This window comes from Microchirus variegatus (genome assembly GCF_963457635.1).
Source record: "Microchirus variegatus genome assembly, chromosome: 12".
NCBI classification, from domain to species: domain Eukaryota; kingdom Metazoa; phylum Chordata; class Actinopteri; order Pleuronectiformes; family Soleidae; genus Microchirus; species Microchirus variegatus.
In genome coordinates this window covers 25,762,525-25,781,551 of record NC_139813.1, presented here as the reverse complement: position 1 = coordinate 25,781,551, position 19,027 = coordinate 25,762,525, and the positions used below count along the sequence as shown (strand labels likewise).

General features: G+C 42.1%; 2 protein-coding genes across 2 annotated transcripts in view; both read left to right on the top strand.

The window, feature by feature from the left end:
• The window catches only part of igf2r (insulin-like growth factor 2 receptor), a 52,114-nt gene extending 46,949 nt beyond the window's left edge, over nt 1-5,165 (top strand). The window contains exon 51 of the mRNA XM_083898717.1: nt 730-5,165. Within this exon, the coding sequence (XP_083754843.1) occupies nt 730-909 (180 nt within the window). The 3' untranslated portion in view covers nt 910-5,165. The remainder of the gene's footprint in view (nt 1-729) is intronic.
• Nucleotides 5,166-7,800: 2,635 nt separating this feature from the next.
• Nucleotides 7,801-15,657, top strand: LOC310934831 (solute carrier family 22 member 2-like; the record flags this gene model as incomplete). The annotated part of the gene is made up of 11 exons (XM_083898630.1): nt 7,801-8,202; nt 9,017-9,120; nt 9,897-10,051; nt 10,139-10,307; nt 10,399-10,513; nt 12,502-12,602; nt 12,698-12,912; nt 13,002-13,110; nt 14,305-14,417; nt 14,845-14,944; nt 15,540-15,657. The coding sequence occupies 11 exons, from the start codon at nt 7,801-7,803 to the stop codon at nt 15,655-15,657; spliced, it is 1,701 nt and encodes a 566-aa protein (XP_083754756.1).
• Nucleotides 15,658-19,027: the final 3,370 nt, after the last annotated feature.

Genomic DNA, 19,027 nt, shown 5'->3' with positions numbered 1-19,027 from the left:
GAACCTACTTTTTAAAGGGATAATCACAATATAAATCTGTTAAAACGTATGCGTTAGCATAGCAGCTAATTTACAGCCATGTCTGTAAAAAAAAAAAAATTTCAAAACGGATTTTACGAATGTAATTCAAAGTTTTCTGTATTCAAAAACAAATTTAGCCAAAAACGTTGGGAAAACATATGTTTGGGGACCCAAGAAAATCTCCTGTGGTCCGTCTGTGGGTCCCGACCCAGACTTTGGGAACCACTTTTCCGTTTACTTGGTTTTTTTTTTGGACTGAAAACTGAATTTTATAAACTTGCACCAAAGTCCATTGAGAAAACCGGCGATTTTTGCACACGTGGAGGCAGTTGATTCTGGTCCACTGCTGCCTCGTGTGGAGAGTTCATTTGAAGTGAGTTTTTCAATCAGCGGTGAATAAAATCGGGTGTTTGCTATGATTTCAAAATCGCTGATTTTCTCAATGGGGTTTGGTGCAGGGGACGTGAGCTCTTTTACAAAGTGACATAATCTTCAGTTTCTGCTCCGTTAAAGGTTTCCTAAAGGTGAGATTAAGGTAGAATGTACTGTACTTTTTACTGGGTCACAAAGCAGGGGTGGCCAGCAGGGGGCGCACATACGCACAATAGCTTCTTTCACAGTGAAATGAAGTGTATAAAGTGTATAAACGCGGTGTTTTTGGACACTTTCCCGGGTCCGAGCCTCACCGCGCGTCCTCTTGTGTCCCAGGAGGAGAGCGACGAGGACCTGGTCGGCCTCCTGGACGAGTCCGACCGCAAGAGGAGGAGCGGCGGCGGCGGCGGCGGCAAGCGGCGCCGAGCCTCCGGGGGCGCCAAACACGGTAACGGCGCGGCGGGCGACGGGAAGCGGGACGAGGACGACAGTGACGAGGACCTCCTCAGGGTGTGATGTCACTTCCTCGCTTTTTTCGCTTTCCCGTTTCTTTTCCTCTCGCCGTCGTCCGTCCGTCCGCTCTGAACTCTTCTTCTTCTTCTTCTTCTCTTCTCAGTGAACGTCGCCACAAACGGTCACCAAATCACAAACCTGTATTTTATTTTTCTTTCTCTTTGACTCCGCCTACTCGGACTCTGCCCCCCCCCCCCCTCACTGTTAGCACACACACGGTATCTTATTTATTTTCGATCGCTGGTGATTCAAAGTGTTTCTCCTGATCCGCGTCAGTCTCGACCGACGTTTACCAACAACGCACGAGTGGAGACTTTAAAAACACGAAGCCCAGAGGCACAAAAAAGGTGTTGAAGTGTTTTAAAAAAAAACGAAAGCTCGCGCCGTTAGCTTTAGCACTTTACTGTAGCGTAAATGAACTGACATCCATTCTTTCTGATTGCTTTATTTCCAAATGTACGTTCAGAGAAAAAAAACAAAAAACATCTGGGGTTTGTCCGTTAGCGTCCGTTAGCGTCCGTTAGCGACCGTTAGCGACCTTCAGGACGGCGGCGGCGGCAAACGGTACTTTTGAAGGTGTTGTTGTTTCTTAAAAGGGAAAATGAAGACACTTGTTTTTTTTTTCTCGCTGTTTACAGTTGCTATGATTAAAAGAAGAAAAAAAAAAAAGATCGCAGATGATTTCTCTTTCTTCGGTAAAGAAAGCGTGCGATGCCTCCCCCCCCCGACGATGAATTCGCTCTCTTGTTCCGATCGGAGACGTTTGTACATATATATAAACTGTTCTAAAACGTGGACGTTTTATTTTTTGGGTTCTTTATTGTCGTAATTATTCTTTTTTTTATGTTTCCGATGATTATTTAAATGTCTGTGTGAGCTGATCACGTGTTCGTCAGATCTCTGTTCTGTGTGGAAATAGAGACGGCCTTAAGTGTGAATGGACTCGCCGCTGAAAGTCAAACTTGCGATGTTTTTTTCTTTGAAACTCCCGCTAAAGCCATATTTCTTCAAAGAAAGTTGGGATTTCTTCTTTTTGTTTTGTTCTTGCACGCTCTCGTACGTTAGCGTTAGCGCTAACGCTAACGTCACGGGTTTTTCCGCTTTGTTCAGGTCTGTGATGGTTGAACGTCGTCGTCGTCGTCGTCGCCTTTTGTCAAAAAGTGAGATTTTAACTCGTTAAAGCCAAGTTTTTGTAGAGTTGAAATCCGTCGTCTTTTCTTCATTTTTTGTAGCCAAACGCATGTGACGATAAAACGACCTCAAATATGTCGACGAAAACACTGAGATGACGTAGATTTAACACGTTTAGTAAGAAAATAAGCAAAATTTACACACTTAGCTTAACTTCATCCTCACAAATTAGAATCGGTGACTCGTTATTCTGACTAACGAGTCGTAAATAGCGTCGCGTTTACCTCGAAATTTTGTTTTTCCAGATTACAAAGTGTCGTCATAGTGAAAAGTGCTCCCAAAAAACTACTTTAATAACCAATAAATTACCTATAAATGCAGTTTATCTGCTGTGTTCAATTAATATATTTGTATTTATTCAGTTGCAGTTGAAAAAGTCACTACATTCACTTTTAATTTTGTCTATTCAAACTAAAGTTCCCATTTAAACGGGATTAATTGTGCTAATCTGACAGAAAAAGAATGAAAATTGTTGAATTAAGAAGTAGGATTATCTCATTTGTTGACCTCGTCAACTTCTCTGCACTTTTTTTGTATAATTATCAATGAAAATTGAAAAAATCAGTGGATTTTTCGCTGTTTTGACGTTTTCTATCGTACAGTTAATGACAAAAATAGAGGTAACTTTTAGATTATTTAGTCCAGATTATCATTCCCTCCCTAAAGTGTCTTAAAGCAGTGTTTTCTATACGGGGAACCTACTCTTTAAGGCGATAATCACAATATAAATATGTTAAAACGTGTACGTTAGCATAGCAGCTAATTTACAGCCAAGTCCGTAAAAAAAAAATTATATTTAAAAATAGATTGTACGAATGTTATTCAAAGTTTTCTGTATTAAAAAACAATTTTAGCCAAAAACATTGGGGAAAAAATTTGTTTGGGGACCCAAGAAAATCTCCTGTGGTCCGACTGTGGGTCCCGACCCAGACTTTGGGAACCACTTTTCTAAAGAATGTGTCGTTGAAAACAGAATTAATCTCTTAAATATGATTAAAATGAATGTAAAAACCTAAAATTTATCAATTAAAACGACGCGGTTAACGAAGAAACGTCGGAAATCCCCCTTTTTGAGTGAAAACAGTATTGAATCCACACAAACTACAGTTATTAACAGACGTGTGATGTCATCGCTAACGTCCGTTCAGGGTATTTCTAAAGCTTTGTACGCCAATTTAAAAAAAATATGCATTTGTTGTCGTTAAAAACATCAGTATTTTCTATATATACGAAATGTTTCGTTTAGGTCGTGCCATGAAAACGATACGCAAAAACCGCCACAGTTTTATCGTCACAAGCTAACGTCGCTGACGGCTTATGTCGCGCTCATGATGTCGTAAATTATCGAGGACGAGGAAACACGGGTAAAGTTTTCCAAAGAACTTGAAATTGAAGAGACTGCGAACGACAAATTCATGACGTGAAGCAAAACGTGACATTTTAGCTCGTCGCTCGCGAACTTGACGGACATTAGCGAAATAAATTTTATTTCGGTAACAATTGCGATAAATGTCAGATACTGAGAGAAAGTAGAAGAAATCAGTCCAGCTTTGGCTTTTCAACGTTACATTACATTACAGTTCACCACAGTAACATGGTAATAGTATGTTATAAATGTCGTTATAATTACGTAATATTTGGCTAATATCATCAAAAATATTAATAACCAACATTTTTTTATTTCCAGAGTAACAAGAGGTAATGGCTTGAAAATAACGCTAATAAGTGTGTAATAAGACTATAATTACACATTTATAACATCCAAGCTATATCTTGGTATTAGCGCTGTAAGAAGTGCGATAACGGGGACATAATTCGACTGTAATTACATGTTATTACTAAAGTTATACAAGTTAACAACGTAGCGCTGTTATAAGTATGTAATGAAGCCGTAATCACACAGTAATAACATGTTATTTCCCCAAAGCAACGTTAGCTAACACCTTGGTAACAGCAGGGTAAACGAGATGAGAACCTAGCATTACTGTAATAACACGTTATTTCCAAAGTAATATGCTGGTAATAGCTGTAAATTATATTTGTTATAAGGTGATAACATTAATAACACAGTAATAACATGTTATATGCAGGTAACGACAAAACAATGTTAATAGTATGTAATAAAGCGGTAATTACACTGTAATAACATGTTATTACCAGTAACATCATCATAATATGTTGGTAATAACAATTCGAGCTAATACTACTGTAATAATATGACATTTCCACAGTAATATGCTAGTAATAACTTGGTAATAACTGGTAGTTATATGTAATAAGGCCTTAATAACAGTATAATAACAAGTAATTACCTTGATTTCAATAGAAATAAATGGTTTATTACACTCTGACACATTTCTTACCGTTCTATCACCATGATATTGTTACTGTGATGTAAAGCGTTAGCAAACTTCTTGATGGACAGAAAAACAACTCACTTTTCAGACGTCTCGGACGACGCCTCAAGCTTTTCTGAAACTCTTTCGTCACATCCACTGAACGGGATCGTATCGCGATGTTCGCCGGTATTTAACGGTCCCGATGGTTTTTTTTTTGTTTGGGGTTTTTTTTGCGCACTTTTTTGAGACTCGTCTGTTTCCGAGGAGACGTCGTAGCACTCCTCGACAAACGGAAGGTACCATGTGAAGAAGTTTGAAACTGTTTGGCACCAAAGTCTGCGTTGGCTCGTCTGCAGCGGTACCACAACGCCGACCACCCCTTGACCTCTGACCTCCGACCTCCCCGCGACCGCACGAATGGAACGGACGCTCGGTCGTCCCTGGAGCAGAGAGCTGCGTCCTGTTTTCTTTGGTTTATTTTAAAATGTGAAACTCGGCGTCTGTGAGCGAGAGATTCAGAATCAAACGGGAGAAAACATTTTCTGTGAAGATTGGGGGGGGGTGATTACGGGAGATCATTATTAAGTTTCGGTTGGTGTAAGTTATGTTGTCTCGTATGTTTGTTTGTTTGTTTTTCTTTCAGCTCTTTGCCTGTTTTCCTATTTAAAAGAAAACATTGATGTAAAAAAAAAAATGCATTATTTGAATAAATAAGAGATCTGCTGTTTATTACTGTTGTGCTTTCATTGGAGAATCTGTGGAAACTCAAATTGCGACGTCTCGAGTCCTATTTTCGAGGCTGTTCCGGCCTCGTAGGACTCGAAACGTCGCAAAAGACGAGATTGTCTTAAAATTTACTTATATTTAATGTCCTATATCACTTTCAACTTGGCCCACATCAGTTAAGACTCACTTTACGCTACGCTCTTCACGACAGCGACAAAATTTCCCGCATTTTTACGTCGGCCATCTTGTTCCTGGACGACTCCAGCTTCTTCTGGATCTCGTCCTCCGACCAGATACCGATCAGGCACTTGGTTTTTCGGAGGTGCTCCACGTACCAGCGTCCATCGCTTCCTCCATCACCCACGCCATTTTTTTTTTTTTGGAACAAAAGTCCCGCGGTATATGCTCATTATTGCGCTATATGCTAGTCGCCTTAAACCCTGAGCTCCCGCTGGCGCGAGCCCGACACATTCTCTTTATACGCACTTTTAAGTTGTCGGGGGGACTCCCCGAGTTGCCGGCCGACCACTTTGCAGTTGTAATTCCCTTCCTAAAGTGTTTTAAAGCAGTTTTTTCTATACGGGGAACCTACTTTTTGAGGGAGTAATCGCAATATAAATCTGTTAAAACGTGTATGTTAGCATAGCAGCTAATTTACAGCCAAGTCCGTAAAAAAAAAAAAAAATTAAAAATAGATTTTTTACGAATGTTATTCAAAGTTTTCTGAATTAAAAAACTAATTTAGCTCCAAAACGTTGGGAAAAAATTTGTTTGGGGACCCAAGAAAATCTCCTGTGGTCCGTCTGTGGGTCCCGACCCAGACTTTGGGAACCACTTTTTCTAAAGAATGTGTCGTTGAAAACAGAATTAATCTCTTAAATGTGATTAAAATGAATGTAAAAACCTTTGGAGGACGTATTGCCCGGGCGACCACTTTGCAGTTGTTGGGAGAAAATTTGAAGACGGCGGGAATTCTCTTAACACGGAGTTCCCGCTGTCGCGAAAATGTGTAACGTAAAGTGAGGGCTAAGACTCGATCGAGACTCGATCGGGACTCGTCTTCAACGATCTCAGACTTGGACTCGCTCGTTACAGACTGGACGCTCATCACGGGTTCGTCTTAAATTGACTCGAGAATCCGTTTCGATGGACCTATGATGACTGACTTGGACTCGACACGAGACCTGATCAGGACCGTTCATTAATGATCTCAGACTTGGTCTGGTCTCAGAATCGCGACTCATCTCGGAGTGCTTTCACACCTTCAGCGCTTGGTTCGGTCCGTTTTGCGTAGGTTTGGACGTAATCTCGGTCCTTTGGTGCGCACCAATTCAACCGATCGGGGTGGTCTCGGACCGCTTTATCCGCCCTACTTTGGTACGGTTCCTCTGGTGTGAAAGCAACCAAACCAAATGGGACGTAAACGGTCTAGTTTTTAATGCATTAAGGGTATGAGATACGGGATTAACCCCGGATTTCTAGCGGAACCTCAGCGGCGCAACCTCAGAGGCGGAACCTCAGCGACGCGGTTTTGCGCCGTTATCCGTCCAGCTTCAATCCCCACCGGGCGCGTTACGAGCCTTTAGAGGGTTAGTCCGGTTCCGGTAGCCGATGGCCTTCGCGGTCTATTTTGGCTCGTTTAGTGAAAGCAAACCATATTTAGGTCTTGTTTGCTAGTTTGTAACATTTTTCTGACTGGTGCAGACCAAAGCAATCGAACGACAGGTGTGAAAGAGCCCTTCGATTAATCTATAATGACTCGTCTACTTCTCGTTAAGACCTGACTCTGACTTTTGACTCACTCGAGACTTCGTCAGGACAATTCGCGATCTATCTCGGATTTTACTTACTCACGGGCGTCCGTCTTTGAATGATCTCAGACTTTGATATTTAGATATTTGACCCAAGACCAAATGTGGATGTTATTTTAAACGCTTTAAGACTTGAGACACAAAACTGTGTTGAATGAAGTTGTCAAAGACTCGGTGAACCTCGGCTGATTCGTCCTAATGACTCAAACTGTTCTGTTTCAGTGGTTCTGTCCGTATTTTTGCAGCCTTTATTCACTTCCTGACATATCGGACCAGACCGGTTCTTCCTCTACTTGTCGGTTTTTGTCTCGGTTCATCTGTTGAAGCGTTTGACCCTCAACCTTTTGGTGGAGCGCCACCATCTTGGTGTTCAGCAGATCGACGTTGTGTTGTTGCACGACCGTAGGCACATTCCTCTCTGCATTGAAAAACATCCCTCTTCCAGGAATTCTTCTGGGATTAGGAGAAGCCACCCTGCTCTGCTCAGTTACTCCAGCTGTTGACCTGACCTTCCACTCACATACGAGTCCTCCTTTCACTTTGCCCGTTTAGATGTAACTGATTGACAGCGTAAGCGACTGCGATTATGGGTTGCGGAGAGCTTGCACGGCTCTGTTGATGCATTTATGTTAATAAAGCATTGATTTTGGCGCCCGACGCCTGGAGAAGCGATAACAAACGATTCATTGACGTCTTTGTGCCGACCTTTGCTCCTGCTCCTCGCGCTTAAAAAAACCCCCTGAAGACGAGGCGTCGGACACGGACGGTGTCTGGAGGCGATTGGAGTCGTTCCTGGCACTTTTACAGAACTCTGACTCTTTTGAACCATGACGACTTTCGACGACATCCTGGAAGAAGCCGGCAAGTTCGGCCGATGTCAGAAGCGCATCTTCGCGCTGTTTTGCCTGGTGTCCATTCCTTTCGCGGGCGTCTACGTCGGCATCGTCTTCCAGGGCTTCACGCCCAACCACTGGTGCCGGGACTCGGCGGCGGCGGAGCGGAGGGAAGCGTGCGGCTGGAGCCCGGCCGACGCTCGCAGGCTCGCCGCGACTTCGGTCAACGGCTCGCTCGGGGGTCAGCGCAGCGGCTGCGAGCGCTACGACGTGGACTGGAACAGCACGGCGGTGACGTGCGACGCCCTGGAGCTGGACCTGAGCGGAACGCCCAGAACCGGCTGCAAAGAGGGCTGGGAGTACGACTACGAGGGGCGGCAGTCCTTTGTTACGGAGGTAAGAACAATTCACCGATCGGTCCGTACGTCTGGGAAATATTGTCAACAATTCAGTATAATTTACGCAGTTTTAATCTGTTACGAACTTAGTTTTGTTTGGTTTTAACAAACATACAAATAAAAAACTGTTTCCATGACGACTGACCGGAAAAAGACGCGTGTGACGTCATGTTTACGCGCCGCGACACCGGAGTCCAGGCACCGTTTACCAGTTAGCTCCGTTAGCTGCGTTAGCTCCATTCAGCGCCATTAGCGAGCGCTACAGTCGAGCTGGAGCGGTCTGTTTATTAAAACGAAAAGAGCAGCGCTAACAAATAACAAGCGTATGTGTGCCTCTGTTTTTAAAATTTAGCGTTACTTTAGAGACTCGCGTCTTTTTCCGGGTCAGTCGTCATGGAAACGCGATGTGCGTTAACGTGCGTTAGCGTTGACGCTGTAAACGTTTGACAGCGGTACATGAAAATAAAATGGGCGATGGCAAAGAAATACGTTTATAGACCTGCGTAAATCGAAAAAAGACAAACTTATAAAACAACAAAAGTAAATCAATTGTCCCACTGCCTCTAGTCTTTATGTTAAGCTAAGCTAAGCAAATTAGTGCTAATTGTGCAACGTCGTACTTCCTGTACAGTCAACATGAGAGAGTTTAGTAAATCATCTGAGGGTTTATTTGTGTTTTATTTTTATTGCATTTATGCACAAATACTCTTTTCATGAAGATACTCATCTTCGCTAAATTAGCTAGATTTTTTATAAAGGAGATTAAGAGAAAACAAACAAACTTGTGTCTTATTTGTGTGTTTTTGTTGCAGTTTGACCTTGTGTGTTCAGATGAATGGTTGGTCGACATGTACCAGGCCACGCTGAACGTGGGATTCTTGATCGGGAGCATCGGGATTGGTTACCTGGCCGACAGGTAAGTCTGCGATTGACCGGTGTAGTTGTGTTCTGTTGTCAAAGAGATTGATTAGCTGATTTTTATAAGGGATAGACTAACATATATTTGTAGACAGTGTATCTGTCTGTCTATGCTAGCTGGTTTACTAGTATCTATCTTTCTATGCTAGCTGGTTTACTAGCATCTATCTATCTATGCTAACTGGTTTACGAGCATCTATCTATCTAGGCTAGTTGGTTTAGTAGCATCTATCTTTCTATGTTAGCTGGTTTGCAAGCATCTATCTATCTATGCTAACTGGTTTACGAGTATCTATATATCCATGCTAGCTGGTTTACAAGCATCTATCTATCTATGTTAGCTGGTTTACTAGCATATATCTATCTATGCTAGTTGGTTTACTAGCATCTATCTTTCTATGCTAGCTGGTTTGCAAGCATACATCTATCTATGCTAACTTGTTTACGAGCATCTATCTATCTATGCTAACTTGTTTACGAGCATCTATCTATCTATGCTAGCTGGTTAACAAGCATATATCTCTCTATGCTAGCTGGTTCACTAGCCCATTTTTATCCATCTATGCTAGCTGGCTTACAATCTATCGCTCTATCAATCTATCGATCGCTAGCTTACTCACAAGCTGACACAAAATAAGCTAGCAGTCAAAGTCATTTTGACTTCTCTCTCAAATGTTTTTAATTTCCAGAATATGTACTTATATTTCCTTCGTATTTTCTTATATCTGCAGTGTATATTTTCCCCTCATCGTCTGCTCTTGTTTGCGTCTCCAGGTTTGGCAGGAAGGTGAGTTTCCTCATGTCGAGCCTGTTGAACGGGATCACGGGGATCATGGTGGCCGTCGCTCCCAACTACGCGTCTTTACTGGTTTTCAGAATGCTTTACGGCTTCGGCGTGAAATCGGGCTGGATGGCCGGATACGTGATGCGTAAGAGTTTAGCTCGCCGTTTTTCGCTCGACTCGTGTCTTTGTTCCGCGTCGCCTCACAAACGTGTGTTGTCGTCATGTTCCTCAGTGACCGAGATCGTGGGAGTGGAGTACAGACGCACAGTGGGAGTCCTTTACCAGATGTTCTTCAGCGTCGGCATCCTCCTCCTCCCTCTGCTCGCCTACTTCGTCACAGACTGGCGCTGGATCCAGGTGGCCATCACCGCGCCCTACGTCCTCTTCCTGTTCTACTACTGGTGAGACGCGGCCCCGTTGTCGGTTTTCTCATCACTCCGTCTTTCTCCGTCGCCGTTTTTTTTTGTCCTCACGAACGTTCTCGTCTCGCAGGTTCATCCCTGAATCTCCCAGATGGCTCCTGTCTCAAAACAAAAAGTCCCAAGCCGTGAAGATCACGGAGGACATGGCCAAAGAAAACAAGAGGACGCTGTCCAAAAACATCGAGGTACATCAAAGACACAACTCTGAGACAACAAACAGTGCAACAGATGATGGTTTATGAAGATGAATGAACAACTGTTTTGTTGTTTGTCTCTGGTGTCTTGCTCCTCTATAATGATGATGCCAGTAGTTGGCTAGTTAGCCAACTAGCATAGAAAATTACATAGATGACTAGTTGCCCAACTAGCATAGATATATACAAATAGATGACTAGTTAACCAAATCGCAGAGAAAAAACATCCATGACTAGTTATCCAACTGGTATAGAAATATACACATAGATGACTAGTTAGAGATCTAGCATAGAAAAATACAAAGAGGCTAGTTAGCCAACTAGCACATAGATATACACATGGATGACTAGATAGCCAACTCACATCAACAATACATCGAATGACGAGTTCGCCAACTAGCATAGAAAACTAATTAGTTAGCCAAATCGCAGAGAAAAAACATCCATGACTATTTAGCCAACTAGCATTGGAAATACATAGATGGCTAGTTCGCCAACTAGCATCGAAAAATACATAGGTGGCTAGTTCGCCAACTACCGTAGAAAAATACATAGATGACTAGTTAGCTAACAAGCATAGAAATATACACATAGATGACGAGTTAGCCAAATCGCAGAGAAAATGCATCCATGACTGTTTAGCCAACTAGCATAGAAAATACATAGATGGCTAGTTAGACAACTAGCGTAGAGAAATACATAGATGACTAGTTCGCCAACTAGCATAGAAAATACATAGATGGCTAGTTCGCCAACTAGCATAGAAAATACATAGATGGCTTCATTAATGAACAACTGTTTTGTTGTTTGTCTCTGGTGTCTTGCTCCTCTATAATGATGATGCCAGTAGTTGGCTAGTTAGCCAACTAGCATAGAAAATTACATAGATGACTAGTTGCCCAACTAGCATAGATATATACAAATAGATGACTAGTTAACCAAATCGCAGAGAAAAAACATCCATGACTAGTTATCCAACTGGTATAGAAATATACACATAGATGACTAGTTGGAGATCTAGCATAGAAAAATACAAAGAGGCTAGTTAGCCAACTAGCACATAGATATACACATGGATGACTAGATAGCCAACTCACATCAACAATACATCGAATGACGAGTTCGCCAACTAGCATAGAAAACTAATTAGTTAGCCAAATCGCAGAGAAAATACATCCATGACTATTTAGCCAACTAGCATTGGAAATACATAGATGGCTAGTTCGCCAACTAGCATCGAAAAATACATAGGTGGCTAGTTCGCCAACTACCGTAGAAAAATACATAGATGACTAGTTAGCTAACAAGCATAGAAATATACACATAGATGACGAGTTAGCCAAATCGCAGAGAAAATGCATCCATGACTGTTTAGCCAACTAGCATAGAAAATACATAGATGGCTAGTTAGACAACTAGCGTAGAGAAATACATAGATGACTAGTTCGCCAACTAGCATAGAAAATACATAGATGGCTAGTTCGCCAACTAGCATAGAAAATACATAGATGGCTTCATTAATGAACAACTGTTTTGTTGTTTGTCTCTGGTGTCTTTGCTCCTCTATAATGATGATGCCAGTAGTTGGCTAGTTAGCCAACTAGCATAGAAAATTACATAGATGACTAGTTGCCCAACTAGCATACATAGATGGCTAGTTAGACAACTAGCGTAGAGAAATACATAGATGACTAGTTCGCCAACTAGCATAGAAAATACATAGATGGCTAGTTCGCTAACTAGCATAGAAAATACATAGATGGCTAGATAGCCAACTTGCATCAACAATACACCGAATGGCAAGTTTGCCAACTAGCATAGAAAATACATAGTAGACTAGTTGGGCCAACTAGCATAGAAAATACATAGGTGACTAATTAGCCAACTAACATAGAAATAACATAGTAGACTAGTTGGACCGACTCGCATAGAAAAATACATGGATGGCTAATTAGCTTTATTCCTGAAACTCTGTTCAGAATCTGAGAGACGACAACGCCGGCTCCACCACGGCCTCCTTCATGGACCTGATCAGAACTCCAAACATGAGAAAGCACACGTTAATCCTCAGCTACAACTGGTCAGTTTTCACTCTGACGCCGTGTTTTTGGTACAGACTCCATTTTAAAAAACTCGAGCAGAGTAAAAATAATTATCTGCCGCTGCCTCCTCCAGGTTCACCAGCGCTGTGGTTTACCAGGGTTTGATCATGAGACTGGGCATCCTGGAAGGAAACGTCTACATCGACTTCCTCATCTCTGGTCTGGTGGAGTTTCCCGCCGCCTTCCTCATCCTCTTCACCATCGAACGCATCGGCCGGCGACTTCCCTTCGCCTCCGCCAACATCATCGCCGGCGCCTCCTGCTTCATCACCGCCTTCATTCCCGACAGTGAGTACGAGAGCGAGCGTTCGACTCGCGATTAAAAGTCGTAGGAAAAGAGCGATGACGTGTTTTTGTTTTGTTTTTTTCCTCCGCAGGTTTGCTCTGGTTAAAGACGGTGGTGGCGTGTATCGGGCGTCTGGGAATCACCATCACCTTTGAGATGGTGATCTTCGTCAACACTGAGCTCTATCCGACGTTTGTCAGGTAAACAAATTTGCTCTTACAAGTTACCCTCCCATCTTATCCTTGAATTTTTGCATATTTTGCCCTGATGCACTTTGACAGTGAGCTGACTTTCTTCTCAAAAACAAAAAGTATCTCGGAATGACTTGAAATTTACCATCATAATAGTCAACATCGCCCTGAACAAGGATCTGTTGAAAATATTTGCAAATCTATTAAGGAATAATTTTAATGAATTTTTGAAATTGAGGAAATTATTCATTTGCCCTGATGCACTTTGACAGTGAGCTGACTTTCTTCTTTAAAAAAAAAAGTATCTCGGAATGACTTTAAATTTACCATCATAATAGTCGGCATCATCCTGAACAAGGATCTGTTGAAAATATTTGCACATTTTTTAAGGAATAATTTTAATGAATTTTTGAAATTCGGGAAATTTTCCATTTTCCCTGATGCACTTTGACAGTGAGCTGACTTTCTTCAAAAAAACAAAAAGTATCTCGGAATGACTTGAAATTTACCATCATAATAGTCGGCATCGCCCTGAACAAGGATCAGTTGAAAAATTTTGCAAATCTCTTAAGGAATAATTTTAATGAATTTTTGAAATTGAGGAAATTATCCATTTGCCCTGATGCACTTTGACAGTGAGCTGACTTTCTTCTAAAAAAAAAAGTATCTCGGAATGACTTGAAATTTACCATCATAATAGTCGGCATCGCCCTGAACAAAGATCCGTTGAAAATATTTGCAAACCTCTTAAGGAATAATTTTAATGAATTTTTTAAACCAGGAAATGATCCATGTGCCCCTATGCAACTTTGACAGTGAGCTGACTTTCTTCTCAAAAACAAAAAGTATCTCGGAATGTCTTGAAATTTACCATCATAATAGTCGGCATCGCCCTGAACAAGGATCTGTTGAAAATATTGGCAAATCTCTTAAGGAATTATTTTAATGAATTTTTGAAATTGAGGAAATGATCCATTTGCCATGATGCACTTTGACAGTGAGCTGACTTTCTTCTTAAAAAAAAATTTTTTAATCTCGGAATAACTTGAAATGTACCATCATAATAGTCGGCATCGTCCTGAACAAGGATCTGTTGAAGATATTTGCAAATCTCTTAAGGAATAATTTTAATGAATTTTTGAAATTCAGGAAATTATCCATACGGTCTATATAGACAGTGACAGGTTGTTGTTGTGTGCACAGGAACCTGGGGGTGTCCGTTTGTTCCACTCTGTGCGACATCGGTGGAATCGTGGCTCCGTTCCTGCTCTACAGACTCGCTGCCATCTGGCTGGAGCTGCCGCTCATCATCTTCGGTGGGTGTTTTTATTACAGAGGACGAACTTCACTGCAATGACTCTCATTCTTTGTTGTTAAAAATGGACGATCGTGAACCGAATCACAGCCCGTTCAGTCGTATCGATCGGCTTTCAGCAGTGCTGTCGCTAAATACTCCAGACTGCTCTGTTAAATGTTGTCATTTTACACATTTCCTTTGCTAAATGTAGAAGATTAATGCTTGTTTTCAGGATTTTTGAGTCCGTAAAATCCGTAAAACGATCGCAGTAACAAGAGGTAACCACAGAAGTGATGGAATTTGCGACGGTCGTTGAATGCATCTCGTTTGCGGAACCCCTGTCGTCATTCGCTTTTGAGTTTAAAATATTCTGATATCTGACCAAATATTCCTGTGGATTATTTGAACAGTGTTTTGTGTGCGTGTCGCTCGGCGTGTTTGTGCAGGTTCTCTGGCGTTCCTGGCCGGCGGTTTGGTTCTGCTGCTTCCTGAAACCAGAGGCGTTCCGCTGCCGGAAACCATCGACGACATCGAATTCCCCGATAAGTGAGTGTCCCCCTGCTGATCTGACATTTTTCAATATTCAGTGTCAGAATTTTTTTTTTACTAAAATTAACGCAATATTAGACATGAAATACAGAGGGGAAAAAAAGTCATGATTGTGAGAATATTTTTAATTTCAGACGGTCACGGCCAAAGTACTATGTTTTAGTTATTATTTTTTCTGAAATACTTGAAGTAAAATCAGTAAAAAATGGGATTATTATTTATTCAATGTTTAATTAAACTTTCAGGGTCAACAGAATTATTTAAAAAAACTTACAGCAATTTTTAAAACATGGGGAGGACAAACTACTGACAATTTAAATAATAATAAAAAAACAGAATCCAGAGAAAAAAAAGTCTTATTATAGACGTGAGAATCATTAAATAACCAGAATAACATGAATATATGGTGAATTAAAACATGACTTAATGCCTCAAAAACAGTGTTAAGTCATGTTAATTCATTACTGTAAAGTGTCAACAGTGGATTAAACAGGATTTGCTTCAAATAATCAAAAATAAAACCAATAAAAACGATCCATTTCTTACATAAACGTCTGTTCGTGGAGTAAAAACGGTTGTTTTTGTTGTTCAGAGTGAAGCAGGCCGTCGCACTGAAGAACCAGCAGTTGACCAACTTGTTGCCGAACAACAACAACAACAACAACAACAAGAAGAACGTGTCGACCAACAAGGACCTGACATCTGTTTGAACCTCAGTCTGTGAACAAAGTATTTATTCATTCTGTTGAATCTTTGCGTCTCATTCATGATGACGATGAGTGAGCGAATTTGTGTATTTTTTGATAAAACAAAAGTTAAAACAAAAAGTCTTTTCTTGTATTTTTTGGGTTTTTAACTCCGCTCTGAGGTCATTCAGAGAGGAGCTGGTTTCCGTGATTCCAGCCCCCGGGCGGTTGTTGTTGTTGTTGTTTGTCCTCTTTAGATCATAAAAAGCTGAAATAATTTTTTCCACATCGTTGCCACTCAGCTGAGTGGACGATCAGCTGATCCTACGCCGGGACGGACGTCATGAGATTATCGGAGAATGTAAATGACCTAAAGGAACATCGTAATCACGCTGGTATGAAGCCTTAAAGGTCCGTTCCCAAATGCCAAATTAGAGCGTTTATTTCCTCGAATAACGCAAAGAAAACAAGTTCGTATTCGTCTTTAAACATCACGAGGCTAATGTTTTAGCTAAAAATCAGTATTTGGTGGAAAAAACAAAATTTTTCCTTTCACCGCAACCTGTCCAGGCAGATGGCCGCACTTCGTTGAGTCTGGTTCTGTCAGAACTCTCCGCTGACCCCTAGTGTTTGGAGTGTGGGAACTGTTCTGGTTTCTCTTCTCTCTATAAAACATTGTAAAGAACATCCTCTTCATAAAAGCCCAGAGGGTTTTCCAATGGGCTTCAGGTCTGGAGATCGGGCGTGGACCATGACAGGTTCTTGATCTGGTGGTCCTTCATCCACACCTCGATTGACCTGGTTTGTGAGACATACTGTAGATCATTTTCAGAGCAGAAGAAGGCAAGGTTCCTTCCAGGATAAACTTGATCGAGGCTTGATCTCACGATCCTCTACCTAATTCCACAGTAGGTGTCTTCTAGACATCTCTAGAATGACCAAGATTACCTTAATCCAGTCCTTTATGGTCCTGCAAACCACAGCCAGACTCTTTGCTTCTCATGGGATTGACCCGGTTGTGAGACCTAGATCATTGTCCTCCTCAGAGTTGAGGAGCATTTTCAGACTAGAAGAAGGCAAGGTTCCTTCCTGGATAACCTTGGACATGGCTTGATTTGTGCATCCTTGTTGAAGATCCTCATGGATCCTCAACCAAAATCCACAGTAGGTGTCTTCTAGACATCTCTAGGATGACCAAGATGACCTTAATCTAGTACTCTATCGTCTTCTGCAAACCTCAGCCTGGCTCTTTGCTTCTCATTGATGAAGGGATTGACCCAACCCGGGTCAACCCTAGATCATTGTCCTCCTCAGAGTTGAGGAGCATTTTCAGAGTAGAAGAAGACAAGGTTCCTTCCTGGATTAACCTTGATCGTGGCTTGATTCGTGTGTCCTTCACACAAAGCCTTGTTGAAGATCCTCAAGATCCTCTACCTAATTCCACAGTAGGTGTCTTCTAGACATCTCTAGGATGACCAAGATGACCTTGCTCCACTCCTTTATGGTCCTGCAAACCACAGCCAGACTCTGCTTCTCATGGGATTGACCCGGTTATGAGACATAGATCATTGTCCTCCTCAGAGTTGAGGAGCATTTTCAGAGTAGAAGAAGACAAGGTTCCTTCCTGGATTAACCTTGATCGTGGCTTGATTCGTGTGTCCTTCACACAAAGCCTTGTTGAAGATCCTCAAGATCCTCTACCTAATTCCGCAGTAGGTGTCTTCTAGACATCTCTAGGATGACCAAGATGACCTTACTCCAGTCCTTTGGTCTTCTGCAAACCTCAGCCTGACTCTTCTTTGCTTCTCATGGGATTGACCCGGTTGTGTGACCTAGATCATTGTCCTCCTCAGAGTTGAGGAGCTTTTTCAGACTAGAAGAAGGCAAGGTTCCTTCCTGGATAACCTTGATCATGGCTTGATTCATGCGTCCTTCACAAAGCCTTGTTGAAAATCCTCACCGATCCTCTACCAAATTCCACAGTGGGTGTCTTCTAGACATCTTTAGGATGACCAAGATGACCTTAATCCAGTCCTTTATGGTCCTGCAAACCACAGCCAGACTCTTTGCTTCTCATGGGATTGACCCAGTTATTTGACCTAGATCATTGTCCGCCTCAGAGTTGAGGAGCATTTTCATACTAGAAGAAGGCGAGGTTCCTTCCTGGATAACCTTGATCGTGGCCTGATTCATGTGACCTTCACAACGCCTTGTTGAAGATCCTCACGATCCTCTACCAAATTCCACAGCAGGTGTCTTCTAGACATCTCTAGGATGACCAAGATGACCTTACTCCAGTCCTTTATGGTCTTCTGCAAACCTCAGCCTGGCTCCTCTTTGCTTCTCATTGATGAAGGGATTGACCCGGTTGTGAGACATAGGTCATTGTCCTCCTCAGGGTTGAGGAGCATTTTCAGACTAGAAGAAGGCAAGGTTCCTTCCAGGATAACCTTGGACGTGGCTTGATTTGTGTGACCTTCACAAAGCCTTGTTGGCGATCCTCACCAATCCTCTACCAAATTCCACAGTAGGTGTCTTCTAGACATCTCTGGGATGACCAAGATGACCTTGCTCCACTCCTTTATGGTCCTGCAAACCACAGCGTGACTATTCTTTGCTTCTCATGGGATTGACCCGGTTGTGAGACAAAGATCATTGTCCTCCTCAGAGTTGAGGAGCATTTCCAGACTAGAAGAAGGCAAGGTTCCTTCCAGGATAACCTTGATCGTGGCTTGATTCATGCGTCCTTCACAAGCCTTGTTGAAGATTCTCATGGATCCTCCACAAAACCATTGGTCAAACCATTAGACCACGACCAGGTGTTTGGGCAAAGCTTGGATTTCGGACTCACCATCTTTCGCAAACCTCAGCCTGGCTCTTCTTTGCTAACTAAGGGCTCTTTTTTCCTAGCTTTACCCGACGTGAACCCTGACCCTCGGAGCCTGTTTCGAAATGTTCTCGACGTGCACTTGACCGGTTCCTCAGAAAATGAGGTTCTTTCTCATATAGGGAACCAGGTTTTCATGGTCTCCATGAGGACTTGCTGGTGCAGTACAGGGTCATGCGTGCATACTTGTATAAGTACAAACGATTTAATGTGCAGAACGTGACAGCAAAAATATGAATGTTCCTCTTGTTGTTCCTAAGAACATGTGGTTCTGTCTTCGTGTTTGTTTGTTCAGTTGATTCAGTGTTTCCCACAGGGTCGTCCTGTCGTTTCAAACGGCTCCTTTTTTAAAACATTAATGAGAAGCATAAAAACCAGCATGTGATTCAGTGGAATAACATTTGAGTTTTTCTACAAGAGCGTCTTTGTTCCGATCGCGATCGTTCGTGGTCACACACTTAAACTCCAGACTATATAGACTGTTTTAGCTGCAGCTCAGCTCAGGTT